Here is a 13,341-nt window from a genome sequence, read left to right as displayed (position 1 = left end):
ACAAATAAGGCAGGCAGTGGTTAAGTGACTTGCCCAAGATGACACAGCTAGTTTTCCTGACTCTAAATTACTGCATCACCAGTTTCCTATGTCAAGAAAGATGAGAACTGAGGAAAAACTAACAAGATCCGGTAGCTAACAGATCACTAATAACTTTGGAGACAATACTTTTAGTGGGGTGAAGTCAGAAGCCAGATTGCAAAGAGTTGAGGAAGAGAAGGAGAAATGAGTCAATGAGTATTTAGGTAGCTTTCCTCAGTGTTTGATTGAGGGAGACATTGGACAATAGTAGTATGGTCTAGTAAGGGGCTTTTGAAGGATGGGTATCTGGGCGTATTTGAAGGTAGTAGAGCAGGAATTAGTAGAAAAGGAGAGATTAAAAGTTAGAGAAGGAGGAGGATGGCTTAGATGCCAATGATGGAAGGGGATGGAATCAAAGGACAAAATAGGGATTGACCTTGACAAGGGGAAGGGCTACTGAAATGTTAACTCTTATAAGTACAGCATCCAAAAAAGTTCTAGCTTCAAGAAAGTGCTCCATTAAGGCTTTTATTGAACAGTAGCGTTTTAAGACGTGCTTCTTCTATAGGAAAACCATAGAAATTTTATTTATCTGAATGCTTTAGATGATTACCCTGTCATCCTCTGCTTGGCTTGGACAATGAAGATCTAGTCTTCCAGAGGTTGGGTAGACCACCCCAACCCTTGGGAACTCAACCCAAGTGATCATGGTCCATTCTACCTGCAGACAGGCAGACTACAATTCCCAGCATGCGCGTCGAGTCAGTCGCCCAGAGCCTGGGAAAAAGTGAGGCTGGGGTGGAGTCAATGCAGTGAAGTCATAAAACCCTTGGGAGGGGGAGGGGATGGTAGAAGGGAGGGGAAAATAGTAGGAGGAATAAGGGCGAGGGAAGGTAGTTGGTGCTGATGCAGGATGGCAGTGCCCGTAGGAGCCTCTGAGATCTGAGAGGAGGAGAGACTCTGGGTCCCTTTTGGAGACGTCCCCTCCCTCACTTGCTGTAGCCTCCCCAGGCCTGCAGTAGCAGAGGGGGAGGGAGAGGGACTGGGGGAGAAGGGGCAGATTTGTAGCCTGACCCGGGGGTAGGGGCAGGAGGGTTTGAATGCTTTGGATTTGTCCTGTTTCCATTCCTCGGGAGCGGCCAAGCCTGAAGAGTTCGCGATGACCTGCTAAAAAGTACGCGCGCTGGACCCCGTCGGGCCCCACTGGGACGTGGCTCGGCTGCTGGCCGGGTATTTCCCACCCCTAGCTCCAGTGACCCTCCTGTCCCCCTTACCCCACCCACCCCATCCCCCCCTGCCAGCCCTTGCCCTCGCCCACAGCCGGCCGAGATGGCGGACCCCTCTGAATGCAGCATCAAAGTGATGTGCAGGTTCCGGCCTCTGAATGAAGCAGAGATCCTCCGAGGGGACAAATTCATCCCCAAATTTAAAGGAGAGGAGACGGTGGTCATAGGGGTAAGTTTCTGTTGGATTTTCTCCTTTTCTTTCCTCTCTTCCCTCACTTCCCCCTCCCCCCGACAGGAGATGCTCCCACTACCCCTTCTGACATTCCTGCCTGGCAGTTTCTCGTGGCCCCGGAGCAGGAGAAGCAGGTCACCCCCTGGCCCCTCATTGTTCCCTCCCCGGCCTCCGGGGGCAGGCAGCAGGGCAGTGTTGGGAGGAATGTGGGGGGCCAGGGAGCTGCTTTCGCGGTCGCCATTGTTCCCCGCGTAGGGGTGGGGGGCGCTCAGGGGAAGCACAGCAGGGGCCAAAGCTGGACCCCATTGTTCCCCTGCCCGGCGCCGGCTGTATGGACCCTGTATACAAGTGTGGGAGGGGGATGGGCGGACTGGGATTTACTTGTCCTTCCTCCCCTTTGAAAAAATAAGTACTATACACCCCACTCCCCCACCCCACCCCACGCGCTTATTCTCGTGCTGGCATGTATGTATTAGTTAGCGCTTCTTCAGGGAGAAGAAAATAGAGGGACACAAATGGGTAGCGGATCCGAAATCCCATCCGCGGTGTAAAACGGGTCTCCCCTGCCGCCTTTCACCTTGATCACAGCAGGGCGAGCGGAGGAGCAGCGCCGAGGTAGTGCTGGAGGCGCAGCCGGGAAGGTCAGGTGTCTCTCCCCCACTCCTCCCCTCGGTCTAGGGGTGGTCCCTCTGGGGCTAGGAGGCGGGGAAGGGAGAGGAATGAGGGAGGATAGGGCATGCTCCCCCCTCCCTCCCCCCTCTCACCTTCCCTTCTTTCCCCCTTTTCTTTATTCCCGAAGCCCGGGGGTGTGCCCCGAGTGTAGACGGGAAGGTTTCTACGGTGAGCTGTTAGAGAAAGGAGGCTAGAGGTGACGAGGGTGCAACCAATCTCCCTCCCCCACTGAAAAGTGCAGAAGTTACTTTCTGCTCCGGGTCCTTTCCTTTCTACTCTCTCCAAATTAGATCTCTCACTCTTTCCAGAGTCCTGACTTCTGGGAGAAGGAGATGATGGTGTGTCTATTTTTGGTCCAAGGAATAAAAGAGAACCCGTTCTGCCATCCCGGTGTGCATCTTGCCTCTCCCTCCACCCATTCCCACACTGCTTGTTCCCCGGGTGTCTGATTCTGCTCCCTTTGTACTCATAGGGAAGGTACTGCAATTGATCGAACCTCTCTGTCCCCATTGACATGTTCTTGGCAGCCTTCTCTATTGCTGGTGCAGCTTCCCAGCATTGATTAAGCTGATGTCATCCCGATCACTGAGCATGCTCTGTCTCTCTGACTAGCCCTCCCCCCACCACACACACCGGTCTTTTTCCTTTCCCCAGCCCCCCAAATTGCTGATGTATTTAGGTCAAGTGATTGGCAGGGAACTACAATACGCCGAGGGGGCACCAGGAAGGTGGCTGTCCCTGGGAGCCAGAGGTGTAAATTTGAGATGGTAGCTATGTTGCTCCATCCCCTACAGAGGTGATGGCTTTCTGTGCCGCAGTCCCCGCAAATGGACTGGGGATATCTTCATGTATTTCTCACTTGTGGGATAGGCTCTACCTATGCTTGCAGGAAGATGGAGACGAGGACAGAGGCTTGACTTCTGTACCCCTTTGTTCCCCTCCCCCTCCTTTTCAAACTACTCATGAAACTGTGTGACGTTACTGAGAATAATCTGTGGAGTACCTGACTTCGAGCAGTTCGGGAAAGACATTTTAGTCTTTGTTTATTTGCAGGGGAAAATAAATGTTTATCAAATATTTATTACAAAATGTTGAAGGAGAGATATTCTACAGTAATCCTTGGCTGTTGTGGTTTTTAATATTCCTTTAGCAAGTGTAGCAAACTTGCCATCCCTTAAGTCTACCTCTGCTACAAAATTAAAGCTGGCATTTATATATCATTTTTGTTGTTATTGTCGTTTACAAAATGCCATTCTTACTACAATCCTGTGATAGGTTGGTGGTAGTAATATTATTGTTTCCATTTTAAATAAAAAGAAACTAACTTGCTGAGAAAATCAGTTTCTTACCCATAGTCAAATAACTGGAGTCACAACTGGAATCCAAGTCCCCAGTAACTCCAGTGTTCTTTCCACTAGACTGAAAGAAGCAGCCCTGGAGTGGAAAGAGTGCCACACTTAGAAGTAAGAGACTGCTGAGTATGTGTCCTCCCTTCAGGGCCATCTAAGTGTGTGACCTTAGGCAATTCACATAACTTCTCTGAACCTTATTTTCCTCATCTGTGAAAAGAGGACAGTAACATAAACCCATAGTACTGACCTCACAGGGTTTTTGCCTGGATCACATGAGAATGATGTATGTAAAGCTATTTTGTAAACCTTAAAACATTATATAAATTATTGTACATGCTCCTTTGTGTACCAGTTGTACAATCAATATAGTCCAACCTATACCTGAGCTGGAGTCTTCTTTACAATATACCAGGCAAGTGGGAATCCATTTTATGCTTGAAGATTTCCAGAGATGAAAAACTTACCTTCCCAGGAAGTTCATTTGCCTTTTGGACAGCTCTAATGGAATCAAAATCTTCCTTTTTGGGAGGTTTAGTGACTTATTTTCCCAGAGTCACACAGATAACATGTGACAGAATCCAGATTCAAACTGAGATCTGATTCCAAGTCCAGTGTTCTTTATGCAGTACAGCTATACACGATTCCCTTTATAATAAGCAATGAAATAATTAAGATTGGAGTTATGTTTCTTTATGAAACAGTTTGATCTTGGACTGAGAGTTAGCCACAAAAATTGCCAGCCCCTTTCACTTGGAGTCTGGAGGTATTTTAGGGTCATACCACTCATTGGATCATTATATGCTCATTAATTCAAATAAGCCAATCTGCATTAATTTTAATAAGTCAGAAGGTACTCAGGATGGAGGGGAGTGACAATAACTGATAATAGCTACTGAAATACATAAACTTGCAAACTGCTGTACTTGCATTATGTCATCTGATGCTTATGACAATCCTGTAAGGTAACAAACCATATGAAGTCAGTTTACACATGAGTAAACTCAGAGTTGAAGTGACTTCCCCAGTTTGTGGTAACAGTAGAAGGATTGGAACCTAGATCTCTCTGAACCAAATTATAGTCCTTATTATGTATTTTTTAAAGAGAACCTTATGTTTGCTTTATAAATGGTGGAGTTGGGGAAGGGGAAGAACAGATAGCCCCTATAGAGAAAGAGGAGTATTTGAATAAATTGGAATTCTTTATCTGGAATGGATTACTGCACATCCTGGATAATGAGTAAGATTCAAGTCATTACCTGACCATCTTAATCAAAAAAATCTAAATCTTGGATTGTTTCATAACTGAAAACCAAGGCAACACATTTACTGACTATTATATGCAAGGTGCCACTAATGAGCAGTGTGACCTTGACAAGTCACTTGTCTTTTCTGGGTTTCAGCTTTCCCTATTTTTTAGAATCAGTGGGTTGAATTAGATAGCCTCTAATGTTCCTTTTAGGCCTATATGACATTATGGTCACCTGTGTCATGATGCTTTTTGAAAAAGACTGGCACTTTGTAGACCAGAGTTTTGGTACTTAATAAATTCTGGTCACTATTGACTGTACTTCAGCCAGTAAATACTTCTTTGGAGGTGGAAGAAGGGGGGTGGGTAGGAGGTTCTTGTTGTCCCTAAGGGTCAGGGAATGGCTTGTCACACTGGAACTCTTCCCAAAACTCAATTCATTTTGTTCAATTAAAGGAAATTAAAGTCCTGGCAGGCTGTAGACACACTTTCTATTCTGAGTAGATCCATGGATTGCAGCTGAATTCCTTTAGAGCTAGCAGGCAGCATCTTGGTGGGTAAGCAGGTGTGAGGAAGCCTCCAGTCTGGAGACTCACTACTCTGTTTTTCTGGAGTGGTGATAGTGGTAGTGGTGTGTGCATCTCAGGGTGGCAAGAGGGTGCAGTGAGAAGGAAGAGAGGGATTAAGCAGGAGCTCCCAAATAGTGTTGGTTGTTACTAAGGAACAAAAGTGAGTAACTGAAATACAGTTGAATGAGCAGTGCTCCAAATTCAGAACCCCAGGGGTGTTGTCTATTTCTATAACTGCACCACAAAGTTGAAAGTTTTTTTCTCTTCTTTTGCTGTCAGGGAAGTATAGGCTAACAAATAGGATAGAAAGATTTTGTCTATGTCATCTCAGCATTTCTCCCCTAAGGAAGGGGAGAAATTCTTTATAGAATTGTAGGACAAAGAGTCCTGGAATATGAATCAGGAAATATGGGTTGTACTTCTGGCCATCCCACTGGCAGTATGACCTTAGGCATGTCATATTTATGGGACTGTTTTTCCACATCTGTAGAATGGAATGGTAGACAAATTATTTCAGCCTTAATTTGACGTCTTTTGTGAAGTCTTCTTTAACTATGCATGGTATATATAGTATATAGGATGCTGGACATGGAATCAGGAAGATGTGGGTTCAAAGTCTGTTTTTGATATTTACTACTCATGTCATCCTAGGCAAGTTAGTATCTATAACATGAGAGGGTTGAATCTGATTACTTCTTAAGATCACTTATAGCTCTCTAAATCTCTGATCTTTCGACCCCAGGCCAAAGTGATCTTTCCCTCTTCTGAACTCCCCAAACACTGTCTATACTGAACTACCTTTTAAAAATGTCCATATGTTTTTTTCCTCCCATTAAAACTAAGTTCTAGGAAGACAGAAACCCTACTTTTTCATATATCCATGTGCCTAATACAATGCCTTGCATTGTAAGTGGGCTCTTCATAAATTTTGCTTATAGATTCCAGAAGTTTTCTTCCTTTTGTGGTATTTTTACTGATCTTGTAGACTTGTAACCTTCGTTGATCTGAACCTTGGTTTTCTCTTCTGTAAAATGAGGCAGTAGTATGAAAGTATCACTGAAGTTCTTTCCAGTCTTAAAGACACAAGATAGTATGAAGCTTTTTAGTGGGCCCATATTGTGAAAATAGAAACTTTTATAAAATTAACTTTGAAATGAAGTGTTTTTTCGTTTAGTAGGCCTGATCGATTGTGTAATTAATACTTCATCTTTCCCCTTGCCTTCTCCTTTGCCTGTTGAATTGAAAAAAATGACTTGGAAAGAATTTTTCCAAGCTTCTCTGATAGCTGGGAAAGATAAAGTGAGGTGGAAGTAGAGAATGAAGAGAATGCTATTAGACATTTTGGAGGAGGAGAGGAGTTATAATAAAGCTTTAGTTGCTCTTAAGATATAAAAATATTTGATCAAATTCAATTTTTTGAGTATTTAGCAATTTCATAGTCATTATTAAAATGCTGCTGAGTCATCTATTTACTTGTGATCCTTTTGGCTCTTAAAAAATGTTATTAGTGACAGCCCATTGTCTTCGATTTTTCTAGCATAGGTCTTTGAAATAGATTTCTTGTGCTTTTAGTTCTTTCCAGTTGAGCAGGACAAGAGTTTATACTGCTTTCATTTGTCATTCTAAAAAAGCTTAGCTTAGCAAAGACTCCCTCCTTTGTTTTGTGGAAGAATGAGTCCAGGTCTATGTAAGAGATCAGTTCAAACATCGCATCTATAACTGGACATATGTAATCTCTAGAGCTGGGGGACCACTTTCGGGGAACACAGAGGTCAGTTTTTGATGGCTTATATAGGAGAGACAGGGTGGGGAAAGGGAGTGGTCAGGTTTCAGACCAAGTTACCATTCTGGTGGAGGTTTAAAAAAAAAAGAAACATCAGACCTTTGAACGATTTTCTAAGGGCTCTGTTCTTCGTTAAAAGCTATAATACTGTTTTAACCAAAGATATTTGAAGTATTCATCCAAGCACCTTTTCTAAATGAGGACACATGTTCTAGCCAATTATAGTCTGATTCCTGTTTCTAAGTATGCCTTTTGAAAGTCAAAATGGGAATATAATTGTGTTCTCTCTCTCCGTCTCTGATGCTCTCTCTCTCTCTTTCGCTCTCTCTGTATATACATACACATAACAAATACCTATCTAAAAACTGGGCATAGCACTTCATTTCTGATTTGTGTTTTTCATTAACCTCATTTTCACAACTGGCTTTGCCAACCTAAGTCTTCCTTATTTCCTTTATCTACTTCTATCCTCTATATGTACCCTCTACTCCAACCAGATTGGTCTAATTTCTGTTCTCTCAACAAATCATGTTCATATCTACTCCCAAACCTTTGACATGACTGAAGAAAGAGACTGTTTTATATCACTTTTAATTCCCCACATATAGACCTTGTGCATTGGTACTTACTGGAGACTTTCTAAGTTGACTGATTTTGATCTTTGTTCACTAAAGAGCTCATTATTTTGTATTTCCCTAAAATGCTTAGATTTCCTGAAAATTTCCTTCTGTTTTCCAAATGTTTTTCTCTGTTGGGTTCTTCTTCCCTTTTTTAGAATGAGAAAAAGTTCTCCATGCCTAGATCTCCTTCCATGTAAAATTAAGTAATAGAGAATGTTTTTTATCATTAATCTGAATTGCTTTTTAAAAAACTTGTATAAACATATATTGCTTAGTTTTCAGATTTCTTTCTCTTTTATCTCAATTAAAAACACCCCAAATTCTTTATTTCCTAATTTTACAACTAACTCTCCTTTATACTGAAGTTTTGATTTTATCTAATTTCCTTCATATTTTTAAAGTAATCAGTCCCCTCTAGTTTCTGAGTGTTGAGAGCACCCAAACATAATCCCTTTTTATTTTTCTTAGATAATAGAATCTGAGAGCTGAAAGGGACCTCAAGAGGTCTTCTAGTCCAACCTTTCTAAAGGTATGAAGACCCTCTACTCTCTTCCTAAACCTAACCTCTACTTGCAGATCCCCAGTGAGGGAGAGCTCACTGCTCCCACAGAGGGCTATTCTAATTGTGGATGACTCTAATCATTAGAAGGTTCCTCCTTTATACTCCCTGTAATTTCTGACCATTGATCCTACTTTTGCTTTTTTGCATCCAAGAAGAATGTCTCATTCTTATTCCACATGATGACACTTCAAATATATAGTTATTATTAAGGATATTAAAATGAATATTAATAAAAATTATTTTTAAAGATAGTTATTAGTCCCTTTCTCTCCCTATCCAAAGTCTTTTCTTCTCCAGGCTAAACATTCTCACTTACTTGAATGAGAACAGATTTCATGAGGGGTATGTAAGCAATCGAACACCCATTTTCTATTCCACAATTCTGGGCTGTTGTGCAGAAAACATGGGGAATTGTCTCCCATGAGGATTATATTTTATAAAGAGGGGAACTGATAAAAGTTCCATGTGAAAGATTTGGGAATACAGATTTCTGCAGTTTATTACTTACAAAAACTCTTTGCAAAAACTGATTGAAGAGGATGGTTTCATTGCGATAACAAATATAAAAGTAAGGCACTGCATGATTAAAACTGTTTGACAAATATGCCCATTTAATGGATTCTGTATATAAGGTTGGTCAGTTAGTTTCCTAGAGGTGACAGAGAAGACTTGTGAACTCAAGGTAGTTTTTTTCCTCTCAGTGTTAGGGTGTGGTTTATTCAGTTAGCCAACAGTATTTTTCTGGCTTGGCAAGGCTGTTCCAGTAGCTCAGGGAAATCCAAGATTCTGTCCACTTTGCTCTTCACCAAGGTCAAACCTTAATAAACACAGATTAGAAGAGAAAAGTATTTTCTCTAATGTACCCAATTGCTCTGATTCTTTGTTTTCTGTGCTTTTTCTTGTCTCTTGGTCATTTAATAGTAAAGAACTCTTTACTTTGTTGGGATGATTTGGTGGGGCAGTGTTCTGAAAACTTTTTTTTTTTTAATTAAACTTTTAACATTTATTTTCACACAATTTTGGGTTACAAATTTTCTCCCCTTTTTTTCCCCCTCCCCCCCAGACCCAAGTTTTCTAATTGCCCCTGTGACCTATCTGCTCTCTCCTCTATCCTCCCTCCCTGCCCTTGTCTCCGTCTTCTCTTTTGTCCTGTAGGGCCGGATAGCTTTCTTGACCCCTTAACCTGTGTTTCTTGTTACCCAGTGGTAAGAACATTACATTTGGTCCTAACACTTTGAGTTCCAACTTCTTTAGCTCCCTCCCTCTCTACCCCTTCCCCTTGGAAGACAGGCAGCTCAATATAGGCCATATCTGTTTAGTTTTGCAAATGATTTCCATACTAGTTGTGTTGTATAAGACTAACTATATTTCCCTCCATCCTGTCCTGTCCCCCATTACTTCTATTTTCTTATGGTCCTTTCCCTCCCCATGAGTGTTGACCTCGTATTGCATTCTCCTCCCCATGCCCTCCCCTCTATCCTCCCCCCCATCCTGCTTGTGCCCCTGTCCCCCAGTCTCCTGTATTATGAGATAGGTTTTCCTATCAGAATGAGTGTGCATTATATTCTTTCCTTTAGTGGAATGTGATGAGAGTAGATCTCATGTTTTTCTCTTGCCTCCCCTCTTTATCCCACCACTAATGAGTCTTTTGCTTGCCTCTTTTATGAGAGATAATTTGCCCCATATAACTTCTCCCTTTCTCCTCCCAATATTTCTCTCTCACTGCTTGATTTCATTTTTTTTTTTAAGATATGATCCCATCCTCTTCAATTCACTCTGTGCACTCTGTCTCTATGTATGTGTGCGTGTGTGCATGTGTGTGTGTGTGTACTTCCACCCAGTGCTCAGATACTGAAATGTTTCAAGAGTTATAAATATTGTCTTTCCATGTAGGAATGTAAACAGTTCAACTTTAGTAAGTCCCTTATGATTTCTCTTTGCTGTTCACCTTTTTATGGTTCTCTTCATTCTTGTGTTAGAAAGTCAAATTTTCTTTCCAGCTCTGGTCTTTTCATCAGGAAAATTTGAAAGTCCTCTATTTCATTGAAAGAGCATTTTTTCTCCTGAAGTATTATACTCAGTTTTGCTGGGTAGGTGATTCTTGGCTTCAGTCCTAGTTCCTTTGACTTCTGGAATATCCTATTCCATTCTCTTCTATCCCTCAATGTAGAAGGTGCCAGATCTTGTACTATCCTGATTGTATTTCCACAATACTTGAATTGTTTCTTTCTAGCTGCTTGCAATATTTTCTCCTTCACCTGGGAATTCTGGAATTTGGCCACAATGCTCCTAGGAGTTTCTCTTTTTGGATCTCTTTCATGCGGTGTTCTGCGGATTCCTTGAATATTTATTTTGCCTTCTGGTTCTAGAATCTCAGGGCAGTTTTCCTTGATAATTTCGTGGAGGATGATGTCTAGGCTCTTCTTTTGATCATGGTTTTCAGGTAGTCCCAGAATTTTTACATTGTCTCTCCTGATTCTATTTTCCAGGTCAGTTGTTTTTCCAATAAGATATTTCACATTATCTTCCATTTTTTGAATCTGCGTGGTATGTTCTGAGATATCTGTCTTTCTCGAAAAGTCCAAAGCTTCCATCTGTACCATTCCAGATTTGAGAGATCTATTTTCTTCAGTAAGCTTTTGAATCTCCTTTTCCATTTGGTTAATTCTGCTTTTGAAAGCATTCTTCTCCTCATTGGCCCCTTGCACCTCTCTTGCCAGCTGAGTTAGGCTAGTTCTCAAGGTGCCAATTTCTTCAAGATTTTTTTGGTTCTCCTTTAGCAGGGAGCTGATCTGTTTTTCATGCTTCTCCCTTATCCCTCTCATTTCCCTTCCCAGTCTTTCCTCCATCTCTCTAACTTGATTTTCAAAATTCCTCTTGAGCTCTTCCATGGCCCGAGCCCATTGGGTGGGCTGGGACACAGAATCCTCGATTTCTGTGTCTTTGCCTGATGGCAAGCATTGTTCCTCCCCATCAGAAAGGAAGGGAGGAAGTGTCTTTTCTCCGATAAAGTACCCTTCAATAGTTTTATTTCTTTTCCCTTTTCTTGGCATTGTCTCCACCTAGTGGCCTGACCTCTGAATGTTCTCCTCACACCCACCTCGCCTCCTGGTCCTCCCAGCCAGCATTTGGGGACTGAGATTCAAATGCTGCTTCCCGCCTTAGGGTTTTTGGCGGGGGCAGGGCTGCTATTCAGTGTGAGAATTAAGTTCAGGTGCTGAGGTCAGGGGCAGGGCCTCCTCTCTGGCTCAATTCCCTCAGGAGGTTTATGCACAGACCTTCCACAATGGATCCAGGCTCCCGTCCGTTTGGGGAGCCCCCGTCCGCAGCCGCCTCTCAGCCCCCACTTCCCTGGGGGCCCCGAGCCATGGGGGCACCTCACTCCCCTCTCAACCCGCCAAAGAGACTCTCTCACCTACCCCCCTCAGTCACCTGTTGGTGGGGGGCCCATGCAGCTGCTGAAGATCCCGCCTCCGGATCCCTCTCAGAACTTTGTCTCTCGGAGCCACGGCCACCGTCGCCGCTGCAGGTCCGGGCTGGGCACGGTGTCTGCAGCGCGACGGACCTTTTGCGAGAGGTTTGCAGGTCCCTCTGTGGGTGGGGGGACCCGCGTGGCCGCTGGAGACTCTGTTCCGCAGCCCTCTCGGATCTCTTTCCCACGGTGTCGCTGCCGTGGCAGGGCTGCTCTCCTCTTCCCGCCCTGGCGCCCAGTCCCCGGAGCGAAGGTCCCCCCGCGAGAGGTTTGCAGGTCTCTCTGGAACAGAAATCTCCCTCGCTCCAATATTCCGTGGTCTCTGGGTGCAGAATTCGCCCTGGGTTAGTCCCCTCTGCCGTTCTCTGGTTTGTGGGTTCGGAGCTATGTGTACCTGCGTCTTTCTACTTCGCCATCTTGGCTCCGCCCCCCGTTCTGAAAACTTAATGGTGGATCTCATCAGCTGAGACCTTAGCTTGCTCTTTTGGGCAATCTTTTGGGTTAGACATCTGGGTAAAGGTCTCCATGGAACTCCTGAGCTCTGTCTGGTTTGGGAATAATGTTTGGAGGTAACCCTCCATATCCATATGGTAAGTCCCATATCCTTTTTTAGGCTCATTGCCTTCCCCGCTTTTCCCCGAAGAAACATATTTCCAGAGCTTGAATTGATTAGAGAGGGATTTTCTTAATGGGTCACCTATCACCAGGCAATTAGCAAATTTCTCATTTCACTAGTATTTGGGGCATGTTTTGTGTGAAATGCTATTTTCCCAGTCTGTTGTGATGTATTTTGGTGTGCAGTAATTTTCTGTGTTTTCTCATTCCCCATTGACTTTTTTTGGTCAAAGAGAATGGAACAAAGAGGGAAACTAGGGTGAAGTGTTTGTGTTTGTGTGTGTGTGTGTGTGTGTATGTGTATGTGTGTACATATCTTTTTGAAATGGGATATGCAGGTGGATAGTTGTGTATATTTATGGTTCCCCAAAACCTGATCCCAGTCTGCCTTTTCTTATTTCTTACTAGTACCTTACATGAATCCCTTTTGGTAAAAGTAAACTGGACTATTTACTGATAACTGAATATTCTGTGTGCTTTCCTCAGTCCCACCCCCACTTTCTCCCCTTCTCTCCCTCTGAATATTCCGTTACTACTTTTTGAAGTCCTACCTATCAAGGTTTTGCTCTTCCACTGAGATCTTACTTATTATGGGATAATGGATTAGAACTTGAATCACTTCAGACATTATCTGGCCCAAATATCTCATTTTACAGATGAGGAAATCAAGGCAGAAGGAAGTTTAGTGACTTATCTAAGGCTACACTTTGTATGCTTCAGAGTAAGGTTTGGAACCCAGGTTCTCTGATTTCAGAGCCAATGCTCTTGCTGCTGTGCCATACTTCCTCCTGTCACTTAAGTGACTCTCCCATTTCTTAATTATTATAGTACTTTGGCATTACTTATTCAGATGGCACTTACCATGTGCCTTCTTGTATCATATTTAAGTGTATGTATATATATATATATATATATATATATATATATATATATATATATATATATATATATATATATATATATATATATGT

The 13,341-nt window shown here is 42.9% G+C and overlaps 1 protein-coding gene across 3 annotated transcripts in view; it reads left to right on the top strand.

Annotated features, from left to right (window-relative positions):
• Window positions 1–867: 867 nt before the first annotated feature.
• The window catches only part of KIF5C (kinesin family member 5C), a 210,626-nt gene continuing 198,152 nt past the window's right edge, over window positions 868–13,341 (top strand). For 2 of the 3 annotated variants that reach the window (XM_072613152.1, XM_072613153.1), the window contains exon 1: window positions 868–1,476. In XM_072613152.1, coding sequence (XP_072469253.1) covers window positions 1,351–1,476 — 126 coding nt within the window. In that variant the 5' untranslated portion in view covers window positions 868–1,350. The remainder of the gene's footprint in view (window positions 1,477–13,341) is intronic. The other variant, XM_072613155.1, reaches the window with a different exon arrangement.

Source organism: Notamacropus eugenii, chromosome 5, assembly GCF_028372415.1.
Source record: "Notamacropus eugenii isolate mMacEug1 chromosome 5, mMacEug1.pri_v2, whole genome shotgun sequence".
NCBI lineage: Eukaryota > Metazoa > Chordata > Mammalia > Diprotodontia > Macropodidae > Notamacropus > Notamacropus eugenii.
The sequence above is the reverse complement of the archived record's forward strand: the minus strand, read 5'-3'. Positions and strand labels throughout refer to the sequence as shown.